Raw genomic sequence first — 19,639 nt, 5'->3', positions numbered from 1 at the left:
CCTTTAATGTCAGGGTTGCTACGGAGGCGGTTGAGGAACGGCTCTAGTGTGAGTACATATATGATTGGTGATAGAGGGCATCCCTGACGTGTCCCATTCCGGACCGGGAAGGCATTCGACAGGTGGCCGTTGGCTTTCACTTGAGCTGTGGGATGCGTGTAGAGTGTAAGAATCATTTTGAGCATCTTGTCCCCAAGACCTATTGATCTAAGGGTCTCAGACATGTAATCCCAGGCCACTCTGTCGAATGCCTTCTCCGCGTCCAAGGATAGGAAGAAGCCCTTCTGCTCAGAAGACTTTAAGTAAGAATGGAGGTTAATAACTTTAATGGTGTTATCTCTGGCTTCCCGGCCAGGAATGAAGCCTACCTGATCAGGGGAGATGAGATGTGGGACCAGCGGGAGAAGGCGATTGGATAAGATTTTTGCTAGAATTTTTGTGTCCACATTAAGTAGTGAAATTGGGCGGTAATTCGTAACTAAAGTGTGGTCTTTCCCATCTTTCGGAAGCACCGTTATATGTGCCTCCAGAAGACGATGAGGAGGGGTATCTCCTCGTGTAATGGAATTTAGAGTAGTTAAGAGAGGGCCGCTGAGATTGTTTAGGAAGGTTTTGAAGTATAGGGTCGTGAAACCGTCTGGGCCTGGGCTTTTGCCATTTTTCATTTGTTTTAGAGCTTGGATGAGTTCCTCTCCGGAAATTGGCTTTTCCAAAGAAGTGACAGTTTCTTGGGACAACGGTTTGGGTGCGTACTGGGACAGAAAGTCCCTAATAGCGGAAGTCTTGTGTTCCTGAGAGGTCTGTTGGGAGTTCTGATGATCTAAGTCATATAAGGTACGGTAGTATCGTTCGAAGCAGGCTGTTATGTCTTTAGTACTGGTAGCTAGAGACCCATCAGAGTTCCTAATCTTTCGAATCGTTTGTGAGGCTCTCTTCCCCTGTAATGCTCTGGCTAAGAGCGTCCCATTTTTATTGCCATGTTCATAAAATAACTTGCGGGAAAGTGTCAGTTTTTTTCTGATTTTCAAATTCAATTCGTCAAGCAGGAGTGACCGCGCGTGTGTGAGATCTTGGAGAGTCAGAGTGGCTTGTGTTTTTTTATGTGCTGTCTCCAGCGCTTTAATTTGTGCTAGTAACTCTCGGATGCGAGCTTGTTGTAAACGTTTACGTTTGGCTGAGAGCATTAGGAATTCCCCCCTTATTGAGCATTTGTGAGCCTCCCACTGTGTGATGGGGTGTGTATCTGGTGTGTTATTTATGCGGAAGAATGAATCTAAATATGATTGTACGTGATCTATGTTGGCCTGGTCTGTCAGTAGTGAAGGATCTAGACGCCATATTTTGGACCTGTCCAGCGATATCGGAAGAGAAAGTGAAATGGAGATGGGGTGGTGGTCTGAGATGAGCATAGGTTCTATGGTGGCTCTGGTCAGGAGGTGTAGATCCTGTTGTGAGATGAACAGATAATCGATTCTGGAGTACCTCTGGTGAGGAGGCGAGAAAAATGTGTAATCCCTTCCATCAGGGTTAAGAGTACGCCAAGAGTCGTGTAAGAGTAAGCTATGTATTTGTAGTTGAATCTGATGTAAGGCTCTATACGGGATCGATGAGGTCCCTGTGGAGGAGTCGAGTACGGGGTTAAGGGGTGCATTGAAGTCACCACCTAGAATAATAATTCCTGATTGAAAAGAAGAGATAATAGAAGCCAATTTGCGGAAGAAAGGGACATGTTTCACATTAGGCGCATATACATTGGCCAGGGTGACCGGCCTGTTATGAACATGCCCCTTGACTAAGAGGTATCGACCTTCCGGGTCTGATACGTAGTCTGTAATCTCTAAAGGGCAATTTTTCGCTACTAAAATGGATACACCTTTCGACTTAGCTAGGGGATTCGTTGCGTGGAAGACTGTAGGGTACTGATAATTTTCTAGTTTTGGAATGTTATTAGATCTGAAGTGCGTTTCTTGTAATAGAATAACGTCCGCTTGGTTACTTTTCATCATTGTGAGAACCTGTGATCTTTTTTCCGGCGTGTTTAGCCCCTTTGCATTAAGGGAGATTATTTTAAGCGTGAGAGGGTTTGGTGTGTTGATGGCAGACATGACGTTGAATGCAGTCAAATGTAAGTAGAAAGGATTAATATGTACCGTGAACAAGCTGCAACTTGAGTCGTGTTTGGACTACACGTGAGGGAGGGAGAGGAGGGGGGGGGGCACGTATGAATGGATATGCAGAAAAAGGAAAAAGGAATAAGTGTGTGCTAAAAGGGGAGAGGGAAGGAGCAAGCAAGGTAAGAGCAACAAAAAAAAAAAAAAAAAAAAAAAAAAATTGAAGGGGAAGGGAGGGGAGAAACTCCCAAGGACAAGGGATTCGGGACTAGGGGAAATCTAAACCGGTGGAAGAAATAGACCTGCTATTCTTTCCAAAACAGTCTTTGGTTACCGGAATAAGGCAGCAGCTATACCAAGTCTGCTGTTTGGGGGGCAGCAGGGGTCAGTCGTGTCAAGCCACCGCCCGTCTCAGAGGACTAGGGTGCATAAGTCGGAGGAGGGTCTACGTAAGATGTATGGGTGGGTGGAGAGAGAGTCGTCCAATGTAGCAGTGATACACACTAATAAAATGGCAGGGCATGTCAAGGTCAATATCGAGAGGAGGGATCATTTTATCGAGACAAACAATTAGCAAAAACATAAACATAAACATAGGCTGGTGACCAGAAATTGCAACCTTAACCAAAGATAAAGGCACCGGGAGAGGAGAGGCACATACATGTAGTTGAAACAAATTAGATTATGGTTCTACACATGGGAAGTGGATATACAACCTAGGATTTATGAATGTTCAGCCTCTGTCCTCTACTGTACTCTAAAATGTAAAATTTACAGGTAAGCCAGATTAATTTTATTTCCATCCTGGTAAATTCATTTGACGATTATTGTTCTTGTTTCCCAGAAAATGCAGCAACACCTGAACCTGCCGGAAAGCAAGAGATTCGCAAATATTTTCCTGAAACTTGGCTCTGGAGTCTGGTGAAGATCAAGTGAGTGGACAGGCACAGATTGGCATGAGGAGACCCATCAACAGACACAAACACTGGATTTTCCATGGCAACATTCTTACACTTTAATATTCAAAATCAAATCTTTTCTTTATAGTTTTGGATAGAGTGCATACAGACAGGTTTTTATTGCATTGTGACTAATCCATCCAGCAACACACCCTTTTCTTTCCTTTGTTGGGAGTGCACAGCTAACATTGATACTGTCAAAAACCCCTCTACCAGTCAACCTCAGGATTTTAGTGAGGTCATTTTGCAATGGCAATTTACAAATATGCAGAGTAAACCATAGTACCTCATTTCAGTGTGTTATGGTTTACTTTGCATTAGAGATGCACCAATGTAATTTTTTTTTTTAAATGAGTATGGGTACAGATACTTATTTTAGTACTCGCCTATACCAATTACCGATACCTACTGCAACTGTTTTGTTTAGAGCCGATTCACACAGGGGCGACTCAGATCCGACTTTAGGTCGCCCCTAGTCGCCTCAGGTCGGACAACATTTAAAAATCAATGTAAGTGAATGAGAGCCGTCTTAAAGCGGAGGTCCACCCTAAAGTGGTCCTCCGCTCATCGGAACCCCCCCCCTCCGGCGCCACAATTGGAACCTTTCAGGGGGGAGGGGGGTGCAGATACCTGTACAGTACAGGTATCTGTACCCACTTCCGGGATAGCTCTCTGCGGAAAGGGGCGTATATTACGCCCCTTTCCGCAAGTGCCCGCCCCTTCCCGCAAGTGCCCCGCTGCCTGCTGGGAAAACACACAGATCCCAGAGGCAGCGGGGACCGTCCTTATTGCGCAGCGCGGCTCGCGCATGCGCAGTAGGGAACCGGGAAATGAAGCCGAAAGGCTCCATTTCCTGATTCCCATACCCAAGATGGCGGCGGCAGCACCCGAGATACGATCTACAGATCGGCTTTGGGTGCCGACATCGCGGGCGCGCTGGACAGGTAAGTGTCACTATTTTAAAAGTCAGCAGCTGCAGTATTTGTAGCTGCTGGCTTTTAAAAAAAAAAAAAAACGCGGAGTCCCGGTGGACTCCTGCTTTAATGCACGCTACTGAAGTCGCTCCGACTTCAGAAAAGGTTCCTGTACTACTTCAATCCGACTTGCAGGCGACTGGTACCCATTGATTTCAATGGAGGTCGCCTCCAAGTCGGATCTCCGTCTATACGGAGGCGACTCTGACAGAATTATCAGCTCTCAAGAGGGAACTCCACGCCAAATGTATTAAAAAAATTTGGCGTGGGTTCCCCCTCCTAGAGCATACCAGGCCCTTAGGTCTGGTATGGATTCTAAGGGGAACGCCCTACGCCGAAAAAACGGCGTGGGAGCCCCCCCCCGGATCCATACCAGACCCTTATCCGAGCACGCTACCCGGCCGGCCAGGAAAGGGGGTGGGGACGAGCGAGCGCCCCCCCCCCTCCTGAGCCGTACCAGGCCGCGTGCCCTCAACATGGGGGGTGCCTTGGGGAAGGGGGGGCCGTGCGGCCACCCCCACCCCAAAACACCTTGTTCCCATGTTGATGAGGACAACGACCTCTTCCCGACAACCCTGGCCGTTGGTTGTCGGGGTCTGCAGGTGGGGGCTTATCGGAATCCGGGAGCCCCCTTTATAAAGGGGCCCCCAGATCTCAGCCCCCACCCTGTGTGAATGAATATGGGGTAGAATGTACCCCTACCCATTCACCTGTGAAAAAAAATGTATTAAAAAAATTTGGCGTGGGTTCCCCCTCCTAGAGCATACCAGGCCCTTAGGTCTGGTATGGATTCTAAGGGGAACGCCCTACGCCGAAAAAACGGCGTGGGAGCCCCCCCTGGATCCATACCAGACCCTTATCCGAGCACGCTACCTGGACGGCCAGGAAAGGGGGTGGGGACGAGCGAGCGCCCCCCCTCCTGAGCCGTACCAGGCCGCGTGCCCTCAACATGGGGGGTGCCTTGGGGAAGGGGGGGCCGTGTGGCCACCCCCACCCCAAAACACCTTGTTCCCATGTTGATGAGGACAACGACCTCTTCCCGACAACCCTGGCCGTTGGTTGTCGGGGTCTGCGGGTGGGGGCTTATCGGAATCCGGGAGCCCCCTTTATAAAGGGGCCCCCAGATCTCAGCCCCCACCCTGTGTGAATGAGTATGGGGTAGAATGTACCCCTACCCATTCACCTGTGAAAAAAAATTTACAAAAAAAAAACACAACACACAAGGGTTAAAATAGTTTATTGCACAACTCCGTGGGTCTTCCATATTCGGGGGTCTTCTCACCGGACTCCTCTGCTATCTTCTGCTAGCTCTTTTACTAGCGAAGGAGCCCGAGTTTCTTCTTTGCCGCCACCCGGGGGTCTTCTTCCGACTTCGGGGGTCTTGTCCCCCTCTTCGGTTCTTCTTGCCGGGCCATCGCGCCTTCTTCTAGCTCTTTTACAGGCAGTGGCCCGGTCTTCTGTCGCCGCTGTCGCCGTCTTCTGTTCTTCTCTTTTCTTCTCTTCAGATGTTGCCTCGTTGCTGCCTCCGCTCCCAATGGCAGGGACGCGGCACGCGGTGACTTATATAGGGACATCACCGGATGATGTCCCCGCCCATTATGATGTCACAGTCCCAGCATCCTCCGCTCACTCGTCCCCACCCTCTTTCCTGGCCGGCTGGGTAGCGTGCTCGGATAAGGGTCTGGTATGGATCTGGGAAGGACCCCCACGCCGTTTTTTCGGCATAGGGGGGTTCCCCCTAGAATCCATACCAGACCTAAGGGCCTGATATGCTCTCGGAGGGGAAACCCATGCCATTTTTTTTTTTATTTGGCGTGGAGTTCCCCCTTCAGAGCTCACTCTCTGGTCACGGCAAAAGTCGCCTGGCCTGGGGCGACTTAAAGTCGTGTTGTAAGTCGCCCCAAGCCGTGCCCAAGTCGTGTTCAAGTCGTGTCCAAGTTGCCTCCAAAAGTCGTGTTGAAAGTCGTGTCGCCCCTGTGTGAACCGGCTCTTACTCTTCAGCTGTCAGCAGTTGTACAACTAAAAGTAATTAACAAATTAAATACATGTTTACATTTTTTTAAATTTTGTATTTTCACCAAAAGAAAGCTCTATTTGTGGGAAAAAAGGACATAGATTGTATTTGGGTACAGGGTCGTGCAACTGTCAGTTAAAGTAATGCAGTGCCATATCACAAAAAATAGCCTGGTCATGAAGGGGGGTAAACTTTCCGGAGCTGAAGTGGTTAACAAATCGATAATTGCTGTGTTTTTTTTTTTTAACATTTCAGCTGTCAGTGGAGGAATCCCATTTATAGCACAAAGAACCAAGCCTGAAAGTATTGGTTTCAGGAATCGGTGCCTTTGCACGAGTACCGATACTGGTGCAAATGCTTTGTATCGGTACCATTGTCCTTATTAAGGAAAGTTTTTCTGCACAGTATTTATGATTAAGTAATTTTTAACAATAGGAGAGAAAGAAAGCCACCACTCCAGACTGATCCATCGAGATAATAACTTTGCTTCCAGATAGGGAGTCCCAGGTGCTGGCTAATGCACGCACAGGTGAGGTAGGATGAAGAGAAAATCTGGACTGCTGCACTCCGAAAATAATCAGTTTTTCTTGTGCCTTTTATTGTAAAGTAAAAATCACATAACACGAACCACAGCAGAGGTGATACAGAACCAAATCCTGACGCGTTTCACACTGGAATCAGTGCTTACTCATAGCTTTTTTACTTTACAATAAAAGGCACAAGAAAAACAGATTATTTGCGACTGTCCAGAGTTTCTCTTCATCCTACCTCATTTTTAACAATGATATTTGTAGGATACAGTTTCAATCTATTATGACCACAGTCTAAAAATATGAAATGTATTCACCAGACATGTAATCATACAAAATAGTTATATACATTGGTTGACATAAGCAAAGGTTGCATAAAATATTAAATACCGATTGTGTCACATAAAATCTTGAATATCAGCTGAAATACCCGTTACATTGGAGTGTAGTACCTTAGATGTGATACAACAGTGATAAACTTCCCCCGTAGAATCAATAACCTTGTAAAATGACAATTAGACAGAACGTCTATATTTCACAAATTCAACCCTTACTATACTGCAGATAAGTGGTTAACAGCGTGAAATAAAATTAGAAGTTTGTTATGTCATAAAATGGAAACTATGCAAAATGAAAAACATATTGAAAATATAATCTTTAGAGAAAAATCTACAAGACGGTTATTGATTCGGGAGAAAAATTATCAATGGTAAAATACTCAATACGTCAATTTTAATGAATTGCCTACTGGGCACTTAAACCCCTCTCCTGCTCAGACCAATTTTCAGATTTCAGTGCTCTCACACTTTGAATGACAATTAGTCATGAAATACTGTACCCAAATTAATTTTTTGTCATTTTTTCATACAAATAGAGTTTTCTTTTGGTGATATTTGATCACCTCTGGGTTTTTTATTTTTTGCGCTATAAATGAAAAAAGACCGAAACTTTTGAAAAAAAATAACATATTTTTCTGTGATAAAATTTTGCAAATTATAAATTTTTCTTCATACATTTTGGCCACAATTTATACTGCTACATATCTTTGGTAAAAATAACCCAACTTAGTGAATATTATTTGGTCTGTGTGAAAGTTAGAGAGTCTACAAGTTGTGGTGCAAATCATAAAAAATTGATCACATCTGATGTACTGGTGGCTCTCATTTCTTGCGACCCGAACAAGCCAGGAAAGTACGATTAACCCCCAAATGAGCCCTTTTTTTGAAAGTAGACATTCCAAGGTATTTAGTAAGATGCATGGTGAGATTTTTGATGTCATTTTTTCCCACAATTCTTTGCAAAATGAAGATTTTTTTTTCCACAAAATTGTCATTGTAATAGGTTATTTCTCTCACATGGCATGTGTATACCACAAATGATACCCCAAAATACATTCGGCTACTCCTCCCAAGTATGGCGATACCACATGTCAGGGACTTTTTCACAGCCTAGCCACATAGAGAGGCCCAACATGCAGGGAACACCATCAGGTGTTCTAGGAGCATAAATGACACATCTAACTTGTTGACTATCTATTACACTTTTGAAGGCCCTGGAGCACCCGGACAATGGCAATGCCCACAAAATGACACAATTTTGAAAAGCTAACACCCCAACATATAATCTATGAGTCTTTTGAATGGTTAATTTTTTCCAGAAATTTTTGGAAAATGTGGAAAAAAAATTAAATGCATTTTAAAAATACATTCTGCTACTTCTCCTGAGTATGGCGATATACCACATGTGTGAGACTTTTACACAGCCTGGCCACATACAGAGGCCCAACATGCAAGGAAAACTGTCAGGTGTTCTAGTGACACATAGCATGCACATACCAAGAATTACACCCCAAAATACATTCTGCTGAGCAAAGGGTAAACAAAAGATTACCTGTGGTTTTAGTAGCGCAGTTGTTCAAAGGAGGATGGCACTGGTCCAGGCAGCAGGCAGGGACTTTATCAGAAAAAGCAAACACAATTGTTCAGGCAACAGGCAGGAATACTGTCCATAGTCAGTACAGGCAGCAGGCAGGGATACTGTCCATATACAGTCCAGGGTCAGTGCAGGCAGAGATTGTCAGCAGTGCCAAAATATTGGTCGTAGTAGTAGGCAGGAACATGGTCCATGCGGTGTGGTCAGTTCATGCGACAGGCAGAGGCATGATGGCATAGGTCCTACACGTAGCAGGCAGAAGTAGGGCATCATTCAGGACAGAATGGGGACAGGGGTAGAGGCTTCTCCCATCTAAATCTCTTTGAAGCCTCTGAGTCTCCAGACCCTAATCTAGGAATGAGAAAACAAAAAAAATTGTTTTCTTCATCCAGAAAAACAATTCTGAAGCCCCTCACATATGTGAGAACCCTGTGCTATGAATCTCTCTAGTCCAGTGGCAAGGTACAAGATCAGTCCAAGAGGCAGGCAAAAATCATGGTCAAACAGTCGAGGGTCAGTTCCAGAGGTATGTACAGAATCAGTAGGCAGAACGTCAGGACCTGGACTTGAACCTGGCAATGAATCTTCTCACTGAGCTATCTGAGATGCTGAACAGTGCCAGTGCCTAACACTGGTTAGTACTTAGACTCCGCACCTCAGATGAGCCTGTGTCATCTGCCAGGGTGACTGCCTGTGTACCTATCCTGCTGGTTAGTGGTAGTCCTGCAACTGCTATAGCAATTGGTCTTCGAGCCTGTCCCCTGATCGCACAGAAGCATGATCGAATAATAAGCCAGGGTCAGTTCCAGATCAGGCAGAGGTATGAACAGAATCGGTAGGCAGAAGTGTGGTCAAATAACAAGCCAGGGTCAGTTCCAGATCAGGCAGAGGTATGAACAGAATCGGTAGGCAGAAGTGTGGTCGAATAACAAGCCAGGGTCAGTTCCAGATCAGGCAGAGGTATGAACAGAATCGGTAGGCAGAAGCGTAGTCGAATAACAAGCCAGGGTCAGTTAGAGAGCAAGTAGAGGCATAGGGTTGGGAAGGTTAATGGCAGTAAGTGAGAGTTATATTTTACCATACTTGACTAATAAGTTAGTCAAGTATGGTAACGGCGGAAACATTCAACAGAGGCCTGGTTGGGAAGGACATTGGGGACAATGATAAGTGGTGTCTCTTCTAACTCCTGCTCTAGAGCACACCCGGCATTTTTTCAGACGTTTTTGGCCTGTTGGTCTGGGAGGGATTTTATCAGGAAAGTGGCATTCGGAGAGTCTGCTAATCACATCGGATCAAATGTTTTCTGGTGGGCCATTCGGGAATATAAGGGCAGTGGTGATTTCCCCCTGGTAGTAAAGGAAGGATTTGGGGCTTTCAGTGGAGTTGCGCTAGATAACGTAGCTGTTGTATATGACCAAATTAAACAAATACATTGAAACTTTTTTATACCACTGGTATGTTCGTCTTGTGGCAAGGTAGGGTTCATGCATTTGGTTGTTGAAGCTGACACCCCCCATGAACATATTGTATTCGTGGATACAGGTTGGTTTTTGGATTGGGTCATTCCTCCTGGTGATCTCAATGAATGTATTGTTGTGGCTCGAAGAAAGCATGTAGACATCCCGTCTGTCCCTCCACTTCACAGCCAGAATTTCCTCATTCCATAAACTCGCCATCTACTCTCTTCTTAGCTTCTTGTTGACGAGGCTTTGAGGAAAGCCCTTCCGATTCATCCTTATGGTGCCCTATGCTTTAGTGTTCTTTCTGTTAAGGTAGCGGAACAGAGGCAAACTTGTATAAAAGTTATCTATGTACAAATGGTAACATTTCTCCAGGAGTGGGTTTGAGTTTACAAATCACTTTCCCACTTGATCCAATTAGGGGGGTGCAGCTGGGTGTCCTTCCCTTTGTATACCATGAAGGCATATGTATACCCTGTAGCTCAGTCACACAATTTATACAGCTATACCCCATAACAGGCCCCTTTGGTGGGAATAAATTGTTTTATGCCCAGCCTGCCAGAAAATTTGATAAGGGACTCATCCACACATGTGTTGGTCTGGGGTAAACAACTGGGGGGAAGATTTCAGAAAAATAATTTAGTAGTGGCCGAATTTTATAAAGCTTGCCAAAATTTGGGTCGTTTCGGGGAGGGCATTGGGTATTGTCATTATAGTGTAGGAATCTCATAATCATGAGAGATCTGGTTCTGGGCATTACTGAGGAAAAGATGGGCATGTGTTAGATGGGGAGGGTTGCCGAATATGAATTATTTTTTTGGTTAGTCCCATACAGAATGTGAGGCCCAAAAATATTTTAAACTCCTCCACTGTTGGGGCTCTCCACTCGTAGGGACGGGCATAATGGGAGGTTGTGTTACTTGCTATGAATTGTTATGCATACAGGTTGCACTGGGCCACAATTGATGCTAGCATGTCCTCAGTAAAAATTGAATGGAAAAAATCAATTGGAGAAAAATTTTCTGTGTCCACCTGGACTCCTGGCTGGGCAGTGAAAGGGGGAATATTAGCTCCTCCACTGTTGGGGCTCTCCACTCGTAGGGACGGGCATAATGGGAGGTTGTGTTACTTGCTATGAATTGTTATGCATACAGGTTGCACTGGGCAACAATTGATGCTAGCATGTCCTCAGTAAAAATTGAATGGAAAAAATCAATTGGAGAAAAATTTTCTGTGTCCACCTGGACTCCTGGCTGGGCAGTGAAAGGGGGAATATTAGCTTCTCCTGAATTAGGAGGAAGCCACAAGGGGTTCTCAAGGGAATAGGGAAGGCTGGCATGGGACCTAACCCTTTGGGACTGAGGTGACACCCCACTGGTACGTGGCCTTTGCTGAGGTACTGCGGTGCTGGTGGATGGCACTGCCTACTCACCGCCTTGGTCTGGCGGGCAGACTCTCATCCTCCTCTGAGGCTGTCAGCATTCCACTGCTTAGGACAGACTCGTAGTCGACATCAGACTCAGAATTTTAATATGAGGAGGAATCCAAAGCGGAGAGGTCCCCGTTGTTCTCGTCTGCCTCATTATGCATTATGTATGTCTCCTCTGGTGAAAATAATCTTCTAGACATCGTTAAAGGATGATCTAAAAAATATATATATAGGGATAGCATTTCAAATTGAGCAAAATTATAACTCCATGCATATAGAGGTATAGTTACCAATGGGTGGATGAGGACATGAGGATGTGTCGCACAAACCGGCATTGCAGGATTATAGCTGTCCAGTGATCCTATTGCTGCCACATGTTCCCCGCGCACCCTCTGGATGGGTGCATAGTCCACTGAGCTTGCAGGGGGCCACGTTTTGGGACCCAGAGAGGAGGATGGGGGGCAATAAACCACCTGCAGATGGACATGCAAAAACTTTTTGTAAGTCATTAAATAATGTTGGAGGGAGTATATAGAAGTGCTTGGCAGCTGTAGGCTTATTGTTACCTGGTCATTGATGGATTCATATTATAGAAGAATTAAGTTAGTTATACATAACATGGCGTAGTTTATTCGTTAGTTATATTGATTATAAGAGGAATTAGCTGACAGTGAAAGGAAGGGATGGGGTGTGGTGATGTGATAGGTGAAGTGAAAGTGCATGATGTGGGGTAGACTAATGATGGGGCAAAAGAGGTGTGAAAGTGAAAATAAGAAAGCTGCTGAAAAGAAAACTAAAACAACAAAATATTAAAAGTGTAAAAGTGACAAGTGTGGGCAACTAGATGAGTGTGGAGGGCCTAAATTAGTTGGGAGGGGGGGGGGGGGGGGGAGGAAAGAATGCATGCATGTATGTGTGTGTAAAGAGAAAAAGGGGGTATTGGTTAAGAAATTTAATAATTGACTTTTTAGTGAGTTTCAGGTATTATCACCTTCAACCACTAGGCATGTCTGAGAGCAGAAAAATTTGTTCTGAACGATCTCTTAGATAAAATGTTCAATTTTCATCATGTGTATTTGTTTGTATTTTGGTAAGAAGAATATATATCTTTAAGTATTTAAGTATAATATATGCTCAGTATAATATTGATTAAAGAGGTGTTGCCATTTAAAAAAAAAAATTAAAGTCAGCAGCTACAAATACCGCAGCTGCTGACTTTTAATAATCGGACACTTACCTGTTCCAGGGTCCAGCGATGCAGGGGGATTGAAGCCCTGCTCGTCTCCCCCTCCGTTCGGCGGCGCCGGCATTGTAACTGTGGGTGCCCGGTCGTGGCTTCACAGCTGGGCACCCACTGCGCATGTGCGAGCGACACCACGCACCGTGATTGGACGCGCAATCATCTGGGACCTGTCACATGTCCCAGATGATTGACAAGAGGGAGCGGGCAGAGCTGAGCCTTTCCTGCTCCGAGGGGAAGTGATGTCACAAGCCCAGGCACTGAAGGAGGCAGACTACAAGGGACCCCCTAGCGACAGCCATTTAGAGGTGAGTAAAAAAAAAAATAATTATTGTTTCCAAATAAATGTTAATTTTTTTTTTAGGAACATTCATGACATTTTTTTGGGGTGTGCAAATCCACTTTAAAGTGGTTGTAAACCCTTACAACCAACTTTGACCTACAGGTAAGCCTAGATTAAGGCTTACCTGTAGGTCCAAGAAATATCTCCTAAACCCACACGGTTTAGGAGATATTTGCCGAAAGACAGGCACTGCTGTCTACGGTGCATGCGCCGCAGACAGCGGTGCGCAGGCGGACTGAGCGCGCCGCGGTCAGCGGCGATATGCCGCAAAAGTGGCGGCTCCCGTGCGCATGCGTGGGAGTGCCGTCATCGCGGCTTCGCCAAATGACAGCGGTGGAGCAGCGAGACCCACCGAGAAGATGGATGCGCCGGACTACAGGGCACAGCGGTGACTTCGCTGACTCCTGTGTCAGGTAAGTGACACATAATGGACTACTATGCGATGCATAGTAGTCCATTATGCTTTATCTTTGCGGGTAATGAAAGAGGAAGTAAACTCATCAGGGTTTACTTCCTCTTTAATCACTATTACATAAAATGGCTTTATATATAAATGTATATCTTATAAAGACTGGTCTATCTAGGAAAGACACATGTTATATATATTAATCAATATCACAAAAAAAAATGATTATCTATATGGATAAATGTATAATTTTGGTATATCCATTGAATATTTGTTTATCTAAAGACACATGCTATGTGTACATTTATACAGTTCTAATCACGATTCATATGTCTTTCATAATACTGATTGGCATCTTAACCATCTTAAAGCGGAGGTCCACCCTAAAATGGACCTCCGCTCATCGGAATCCCCCCCCCCTCCGGCGCCACAATCGGCACCTTTCAGGGGGGAGGGGGGTGCAGTTACCTGGATAATCCAGGTAACTGCACCCACTTCCGGGCTAGCTCTCTGCGGAAAGGGGCGTACGTTACGCCCCTTTCCGCAAGCGCCCGCCCCCTTCAGCAAGTGCCCCGCTGCCTGCTGGGAAACACACAGCTCCCAGAGGCAGCGGGGACCGTCCGGATTGCGCCGCGCGGCTCGCGCATGCGCAGTAGGGAACCGGGAAATGAAGCCGAAAGGCTCCATTTCCTGATTCCCATACCCAAGATGGCGGCGGCACGAGCGAGCGATCGGCTTCGGGTGCCGACATCGCGGGCGCGCTGGACAGGTAAGTGTCACTATTTAAAAGTCAGCAGCTGCAGTATTTGTAGCTGCTGGCTTTTAAAAAAAAAAAAAAAACGCGGAGTCCCGGTGGACTCCCGCTTTAACTACATGCCGACCGGGTCATAGCCAAAATACGGCTACAGCGCAGTCAGCTAATTCTGGCAGGGCGTCCATGGATGTCCTCCCAGAATCCTGGGGTGCCCACCCGGGAGCATCACGGTTCACGGTAAACGGGCGCTGATAGTGGCTGTTTACCACGTGATTGCTACGTCAAATGACGCCGGTTCCTCCCGATCGGTACAGTGAGAGGGGGGAGAGATTGCAGCAGCGCTGTGGGCTGGATGTGTAGTGCCCACAGCGCTGCTCAGTGACAATAACCTGCAGTACTCTGCCAATACTCTGCAGCACTGTGCAATACTGCAATACTCTGCCAATACTTTGCCAATATGCGCCAATACTCTGCAATACATTTTAAAAGAAACAGAATTTTTTTTTTTTTACCAAATTTTTTGTCTTTTTTGATTAATAGCGCAAAAAATAAAAAACCCAGCGGTGATTAAATACCACCAAAAAAAAAACTCTATTTGTGTGAAAAGAGGACAAAGATTTGGGTACAGTGTTACATGACAGTAATTGTCATTCAAAGTATGAGAGCACCGAAAGCTGAAAATTGGTCTGGTTAGGAAGAGGGTTTAAGTGCCCAGTGGTCAAGTGGTTAAACAATTCTAGTTATAATTTGTCCTATATCATAACCTTATATTTTTACCTTATAACAGATGTATTTTAAACATAATACTGACTGCACACATTTCAAATCTCTTCCTAAAATGTTTTTGAAATTAACTTTGAACAGACTCAATGAATATTTAGAGAGGTTTGGTTGTATACACATCTCCTAAAATCTAGCACAATAAGTTTTACAGGACAATGGTGTTTTTATGTGTGACCAGACTAGACATATATTCGCGTAGCTTTCCTTATCTATTTGACAAGGACAGGTAAATGTTTTTTCTGGTTTCTGTTTCTTCTTCAGTATTTTTTTATTGAAGTTTACATAAGAAAAGACATAGAATGTCAAGAAAAAGAAAGAGAAAAATGTAAACATGGGATAAAATGAATAACAATAGAATCAGACATTCGTAGATATAATCACTTTTGAGAAAATGAAAATAGGATATTCAGCAATCATTGTACAAAAAAAAAATATTAGTATAACTAGAAAAACATTCCTGAATTATACCTTTTTAAAAAAAAATATATAAATAAAACATGTCTCCCAACCAGCCAACCACCCCAAATGGGTTCAAACTGTGAATGGGCGGGGGCATTTTATTAAAAAGTCAAATAGAGTTTATCAAAAAGAAAAGTACATTGTATAAGGTAGGAAGGGAACATGTAACAAACCCTATGATTCTCAATTGCCCTGCATCTGGTTTCTGTTTCAACACAAGTCTTATATTTTTCAATGGTTGATGCATTAAAACTTGGAAAGCATATGAAGCAGACATCTCAAGTCTCCCGGAAGGTGCAGGAGACTCCCGCACTTCTGCGGCAGCTCCCACACACCCGCAAGCGCCTCCCAATCTCCCAGGAATGATCGGTGTGGCGGGGATCAGCTGTGATCACAGATCTCCTTTGTATAGATTTTTAACTATCAGATGCTTTTTCTTCTCTCCCTCCTGCGGCTGTCAGCTAAAAAGCTATACGGGGAGATCGGTGATCACAGCTGTCCTTCCAGCGGCACCGATCATTCCCAGCTGCTCTGTGTGCTCCTCCTGGGCCACCTCCATGTCCTTCTCTGCCCCTGTTCTCTTCCGGACCCCTCCATGTCCTTCTCTGCCCCCATTCTCTTTCGGACCCCTCCATGTCCTTCTCTGCCCCCCGTTCTCCTCTGGCCCCCTCCATGTCCTTCTCCATCTCTGTTGTCCTCCGGCCCCCTCCATGTCCTTGTCTGCCCTGAGTTCTCCTCCGTCCCCCTCCATGTCCTTCTCCACCTCCGTTGTCCTCCGGCCCCCTCCATGTCCTTGTCTGCCCCGCGTTCTCCTCCGGCCCCCTCCATGTCCTTCTCTGCCCCCAATCTCCTCCGGCCCCTTCCATGTCCTTCTCCACCTCCGTTCTCCTCTGGACCCCTCCATGTTCTTCTCCGCCCCGTTCTCCTCCAGCCCCCTCCATGTCCTTCTCCACCTCTGTTCTCCTCTGGCCCCCTCCATGTCCTTCTCCACCCCTGTTCACCTCCGGCCCCCTCCATGTCCTTCTCTGCCTCCCCCTCCCGTTCTCCTCCGGCCCCCTCCATGTCCTTCTCCAGCCCCGTTCTCCTCCGGCTCCCTCCATGTCCTTTTCTGCCCCTGTTCTCCTCCGTACCCCTCCATGTCCCTCTCTGCCCCCGTTCTCCTCCAGCCCCCTCCATGTCCTTCTCTGCCCCCGTTCTCAAGCCCCCTCCATGTCCTTCTCTGCCCCCATTCTCCTCCGGCCCCCTTTATGTCCTTCTCCACCCCCCCGCTCTGCTCCGGCCCCCTTCACCCCCCGCAGCTGGTTCCCCTCCTCTCCTCTCCTGCCGGATGCGGGGGGGAACTAGTTAATGAACACAGCGAGCAAGATCACTCCTGTGTCCTGTGATAAATGAGCAGAGTAAACTGTGTTTACTCTGCTCAGTTTATGAATGGACAGGAGCCTCTGTCTCCTGTTCATTCCTTTTTAGTGCCGAGAAAGGGACGGGGAATGTGTGTCCTCAGTCCCTTTGTCTCAAAGGGGTCTGTTTAGACCTCTGACATCTCACCAAAGCCCCCCAAAAAACGAAAAAGTGTAAAAAAATAAAATAAAATAAAAACTACTGACACCAATCTCACCTGCCCTTCCAAACACTGTCCACTGCCCCAACCCCCTCCCCCCAAAAAGCATTGTGAACAAAAAAAAATTAAAAAAAAAATTAAATTGTAAAAATAATCATTAAAAAAAAAAAAAAAATACTGACAACATCCACATATCACCCATCCCCACCAAAATATTGAAAAAGTGATTTAAACAATATTTTGCCATACTTTGCATATTTCTACATGGCTCTTGCAAAATGACTTCATTAACCCTGAGGATGTCTAGGGGAGTGCTGGCTCTGCCTTCTATTAGGTTTTTATTGCTGTCGGTGTCACAATTAGGCAGATTCACCCTTTTTATTAGCCCTGGTAACCAATGTCACTGGGACTGAACGTAATGAGGAAATCTCCAAATGGGAACACTACAAGGATTGAACAAAAGTATGGAAACACTACATGATTTTCAGGCGTTAAAGTGATGACACATTTTGCGTTGAAAGCAATGTAACATTTTTGTTTCTTCCGCTATGTGATGAGACATCTAACAGGTGGGAAGCCTCCGTGCATGCGCTGCTAGTAACACGGAGTCATGGCACAGCTTACTGAGCTTCAAAGAGGGCAAATTGTTGGTGTCGCTTAGCTGGTGCCTCTGTGACTGAAGTTGCCAATTTATTTACGATATTGTAAGATACAGGTTTAAATGAATTACGGCATACACAGCTTCCGGGAAAAGGTTGTCCGATAAGCATAAGCACGGTTGGCATGGCCAACTGACAGAGACAAAAAGGACATTGTGCAGGATTGTGACCTGGATTTTTGCATGAAGAGTGCTATCAGATTCCATTATCCACCATCATATTTGCAAGTTCAGTGTGTTTTGAACGCGATGTGGGGAAACGCGCACAGAACGCGGGTTTCCCACACCACATTCTGCTGTGCACTGGCCCTAAGTCCTGATTCACACCTAATGCAGTTTGCAATGCATTTTTAGATTTACAGAAAAGCACTACAGTCTATTTAGCTATGGAGTTTACACCAGTTTTTTTTTTTTTTTGGAAAGGTGCAAGGACTTTTTTATGGGCAGCATGGTGCATTTTTGGCTCCATAGACTTCATTAGAATTGCATAAAAAAATGCCTTTTTGGTTGTGACAGAGCAAGGCTCTGTCCCTATAAAATTGGAGGAAAAAGGGATCTCCAACCCTGTGTCCAGGTCTGGATGATAACGAGCAGGGTGTGTGCCCAGCTGCAGACAGGCCATATAATGAAAGGATGTTGGGAGTAGAGTGTGAGGGATGGTGGAGTGGAGTAGCTTGAAGCTGTGTGCATGGCCAAAGAGCCCAAAGCTGTGTGCGTTGAAGGGTTGAAGCTGTGTGCATGGCCAAAGAGCCCAAAGCTGTGTGCGTTGAAGGGTTGAAGCTGTGTGCGTCCAAGGAGTCCAAAGCTGTGTGTTAAAGGGCTTGAAGCTGTGTGCGTCCAAGGAGCCTAAGACTGTGTGCGTCCAAGCAGTTTGGTGGACGGAGCAAGTACCTATAGCAGCACTACTGCTGAAGAGTAGCCAGGTGGGCTAGCATTTTCATTTGGATTTTTTGTGTATTTAATGCAAGCTTGGACCCCTACGTGGGATTTCTGGATGGACTAATATTTTGTTTTCTTATAATAAACGTGGGCTACCAGGCCCTTAACCATAAACGCCTGCCTGATGTGAACTAAAAAATGCATCTACCAATTGAGCTAAACACCCCAATGTTACATGGTGCATTTTTTGTTGTGTTTTCCTGCATGACAACAGACACACTTTCCTAGCAATAGTAACAAATCCAAAAAAATGCATCAACCTCTTCCCCTCCGGAAGGTTTACCTCCTTCATGACCAGGCCATTTTTTGCGATATGACACTGCGTTATTTTAACTGAAAATGTATGTCCTTTTTTTACGCACAAATGGAGCTTTTTTTTTGTGGTACAGAAAAACCTTGGTTTGAAAGTAACTTGGTTTGAGAGCATTTTACATGACCAGCAACATTTTTAAATAAATTTTGACTTGAGCACTCGACACAAGTTTTTAGCTCTTGTTATCTCATGTCGGAAGTGACCTGTGCTGATAACAGAGGAACAAAGCACCAGAGAGAAACAACACTTAGAGCTTTGGAGAGAGATAAGTAAACACCACAGATATATGTGCTTCGCTCAAATGCCATGAATGGGGCTTACATTCACTTTAAAAAAAACATCAAAAACATGCACGAGAAAACGTAGAATGTGTCTTAAAACAGGTCTCAAAAATGCGTCTCAAAACTGCACATGCATAGAAGTGAATCCATAGAAAAGGGAAGAAAAGACAAGAGAGAGGACCAGAGTATAGGCAGTGTCGCACCCTTAGCTAGAAAAAAATGCTAACTAGCAGTCAAGAGTCATGAATAAGTAATAATTTCAATCTGGGGGTTTTACACTTTTTGTGGGACTTTGTCCTGGACAGTTTGTTTTACTGATCGAAAAGGGACCACTGGAGATTTCCATGCCTTTGCAATCAGAATTTTAGCTGCAAGGGAAAAAAAAAAAAAAAATGTAAAGACTGAATGTGGTTAGAGGCATTAAAGCAGTATTAAACTCACAACAAAACATGTAATGTATTGCAGCTTAACAATTCTTAGATGTGGTGGCTGCATT

General features: G+C 45.2%; 1 protein-coding gene across 1 annotated transcript in view; it reads left to right on the top strand.

Moving 5' to 3' along the window:
* LOC143929793 (alpha-2-macroglobulin-like protein 1) overlaps positions 1-19,639 on the top strand; it is a 198,952-nt gene that overhangs the window by 68,928 nt on the left and 110,385 nt on the right. Inside the window, exon 12 of the mRNA XM_077453770.1 lies at positions 2,956-3,043. Coding sequence (XP_077309896.1) covers positions 2,956-3,043 — 88 coding nt within the window. The remainder of the gene's footprint in view (positions 1-2,955; positions 3,044-19,639) is intronic.

This window comes from Lithobates pipiens, unplaced genomic scaffold, assembly GCF_037356315.1.
Source record: "Lithobates pipiens isolate NorthernLeopardFrog02 unplaced genomic scaffold, aLitPip1_a1.2 Scaffold_25, whole genome shotgun sequence".
Classification (NCBI taxonomy): Eukaryota; Metazoa; Chordata; class Amphibia; order Anura; family Ranidae; genus Lithobates; species Lithobates pipiens.
This window is presented reverse-complemented; position numbering and strand designations above follow the sequence as displayed.